At 41.5% G+C, this 2,922-nt stretch overlaps 1 protein-coding gene across 1 annotated transcript in view; it reads right to left on the reverse strand.

Moving 5' to 3' along the window:
- The window catches only part of mapk13 (mitogen-activated protein kinase 13), a 9,231-nt gene extending 8,196 nt beyond the window's left edge, over positions 1–1,035 (reverse strand). The window contains exon 1 of the mRNA XM_068705277.1: positions 806–1,035. Within this exon, the coding sequence (XP_068561378.1) occupies positions 806–918 (113 nt within the window). The 5' untranslated portion in view covers positions 919–1,035. The remainder of the gene's footprint in view (positions 1–805) is intronic.
- Positions 1,036–2,922: the final 1,887 nt, after the last annotated feature.

Below are 2,922 nucleotides of genomic sequence, written 5' to 3' on the forward strand. Positions count from 1 at the left end.
AGACTATAACATAGAGAGATTACATTTCTGGAAATTTCAAAAATGTCTCAGGTCAGTGACGGCTGCTGGGGGAACTTGGACTCATGCATAACCAGTATATTTATTTATTTATTGTAAATCCTGACAACGGCCCAGAGTGTAGATTATGGATCCAAGTGTCTTTTTTTTATAATATTGTGTGGAACTTGACAGCAGCCTTGTGTCTATCGCAATAGATCACTAATAAATCACAATATAGATAACATCACAGATACAGTGTGTCACCAAGCTGCAGCGTCAGTTGACATGAACACATGAACTGGTTGTATGTATCCAATCGCAATGTATATACACGTACACATGGGCGTGCATAGGTGTTGGGCAACATGCGTGTCATCCGTTTCTGCGGCTCCCACGCTGTGCTCCTGTACCTTGTATGTAACTGCAAGAAGACATGAAAGTGGAAAGTGGCCATCTTTAATATTGACGTCCTGTAACTGAAACTGTTATTGAGCAGACGAATGCACGTAAGTTCGAAAGGTGCGTGTCACGCGCGATGTGGCCGCTGCGCCGCTACCGCGCGCTGCTGGGATGCGCTACGAAGTGTCTAAGACGTTATAACGTTACGAGCGCTGTCGTGTTGACGGCGTCGGTGTAACGTTACACTACACAGGATAGCTGTCAGCCGGGCCCAACAACAGGCTGCGTGTTAACGCGCACGAATACTGGGCTCAGACTAAAACCGTTCTCGTGCACGGTCCAGTTCCAACTACGACACACACACACACACACACTTTTCATACGTAGTAAGGTAAACGACACTCACCACACCGAGCCGTACGCCCCGGTCCCTATTTGTTTCAGCCGTGTGTATTTCTCCGGGACCTCCCACACCGTGCTGTTGATTTCCTCGCGGTAGAAATGTGCCCGAGCCTCCATCGTGAAGATGAGAAGGGGAAGCTTGAGACAGAAAAAAAAAAAGTTCTCCTCCCTCCACTTGTAAATCTGTCACTTGTTCAGAAGGTAGAGCAAAACACAGCTCAACGTACGAGACAAGACAACTTACCCAACAGCTTATTTCCGCTAGAGGTTTTCAAAATAATGTCCGTTACGCGTTAGCCAGCGTGGGAGTAACCTACTGTTAAGACACTAACGACTGGCTAACGTGCTGCGATAAAACCCACGAAAAGCAAGTAATATGCATCCTGTAGAAACGGATTGTACTCATCTCTCATAACTAGGTATGATTATATGATTTTTGTTGTCAGTTATTGCCTTCATTGATGAATTAATAATCAATACATGCTATAAAAATGGCGTTTTGAGGAAAACTATCAATGTATTGTGGTATTGTTTGACTTCCTTGTTTAAAAAAAAAATTCTCATTAGATTTTTCCGTCGAAAAGAAACTTTATTTTGAAGGAAAATTATTGAATTTCCTGTCTAAACATGACAGTTTATGGTTGCCTTGATTCGGCAACACGGCCCAAGTCTGTCAGTACGCTCCACTCACTGTACTACAGGAGACAGCAGCCTGGTGGACTACTTAACGTGTAGCCTCATGTTGTCTTCCCTTTGCATAAAAACACATTCTCCCATTTGTGATAATCAGACGGCTTGCTTGCTGAGACATGACTCGATTCGCTCCCACCCACACACAGTAGGTGTTACTGGTCATGAATAATTGCTGTACATTGCCAGAAGTTTATGAATCAGCAGGACATTCACACTTACTGACATGGATCAAGACATGAGGCCTGAGATTTTGACTTTGCACACAAATGTACTTAGGTTTCTATTCAATTAATACATGATCCATAGTTATGAACAAGTATGTTTCAATAACAGCATCTCACAGAATTATACTGTTTTTACTGTGTGATATGAACAAACTTTGTTCTGTTTAAAGAAGGATGTTTATCCTCTAACATTTGTTTACAATAGTTGTTCCCCCTGAAAGCCTGAAAAGCCAGAACATCAGGTTCAATCAGTAATCACAACTGTACTTCTCACAAATGTCAACTGAATTTCAGTTTGTTTGTTTTTGTTGTTGCTGTTGTGTGAAGTTATTTGGACTAAACCTCATTTGTGTAGGTTGTCTTAAACTTCCAAATCTTTGATTGGTTTTGTATATATATGTATAAACTGGCATTACTAATTAAAATTCCCCAGAATACACATATTTGGAATATGAAATATTCCATGTTCCATTTGGAAGCAGCGGGTGCTATGAATAGGAGGAAGTTGTGACATGAATTTGCATTTCCTGCGTGATAGAATCGTGTCAGTTCCATGTTATCAGTTCGGTTGATAGTTCAATAGGAGCATGCAAGAAGAACACAAAGGTGCGAAGATGGTGCATATGAAATAGTGTACAATTATTACACAGCCAAAAAAAAAAAAAAAAAAGATCTAAAATCTAAAATGTGTAATATTCATCTATAATGTCTGTTTGTCAGCTCTCATATTTTGGGGGCAGCCTTTAAAGTAGAAAGGGATGAGGTGACTGTTTTAAAGTGTGCAATATGTACAATTTTTACTGCAGGATGGCACAAAATGACCATAATATATCTGCAGGGGTTGAAAGCATTATGGATCAATACCAATGACTCAGCCATTACTTGGCCAGCGGCTGAACTCTCTGGCTCTCAAAGCCCTCTCTCCATCGTGTGCTACTGTTTTGGAGAGAAAACATCCAACTGCTGTTTAAAGACCTAATCTACACCGGCCTCTGTGTAGTCAAGTGATTAGCAAAGTAAGCTAAAAGGAGGTTGAATATGGAGCATCCATGTGACTCATTTGTCTCATAGATATGCCCGAAGGTTGATCGCATATGCGCCCACCATTTTAGCAGCACTCGCACACACACAAGCGTGTGTGTGTGTGTGTGTGTGTGTGTGTGTGTGTGTGTGTGTGTGCGTCAGTAAAAGTCATGGTAACGGA

Source organism: Cebidichthys violaceus, unplaced genomic scaffold (assembly GCF_023349555.1).
Source record: "Cebidichthys violaceus isolate CVI_PGR_0920_01 unplaced genomic scaffold, fCebVio1.0.p SCAF_112, whole genome shotgun sequence".
NCBI classification, from domain to species: domain Eukaryota; kingdom Metazoa; phylum Chordata; class Actinopteri; order Perciformes; family Stichaeidae; genus Cebidichthys; species Cebidichthys violaceus.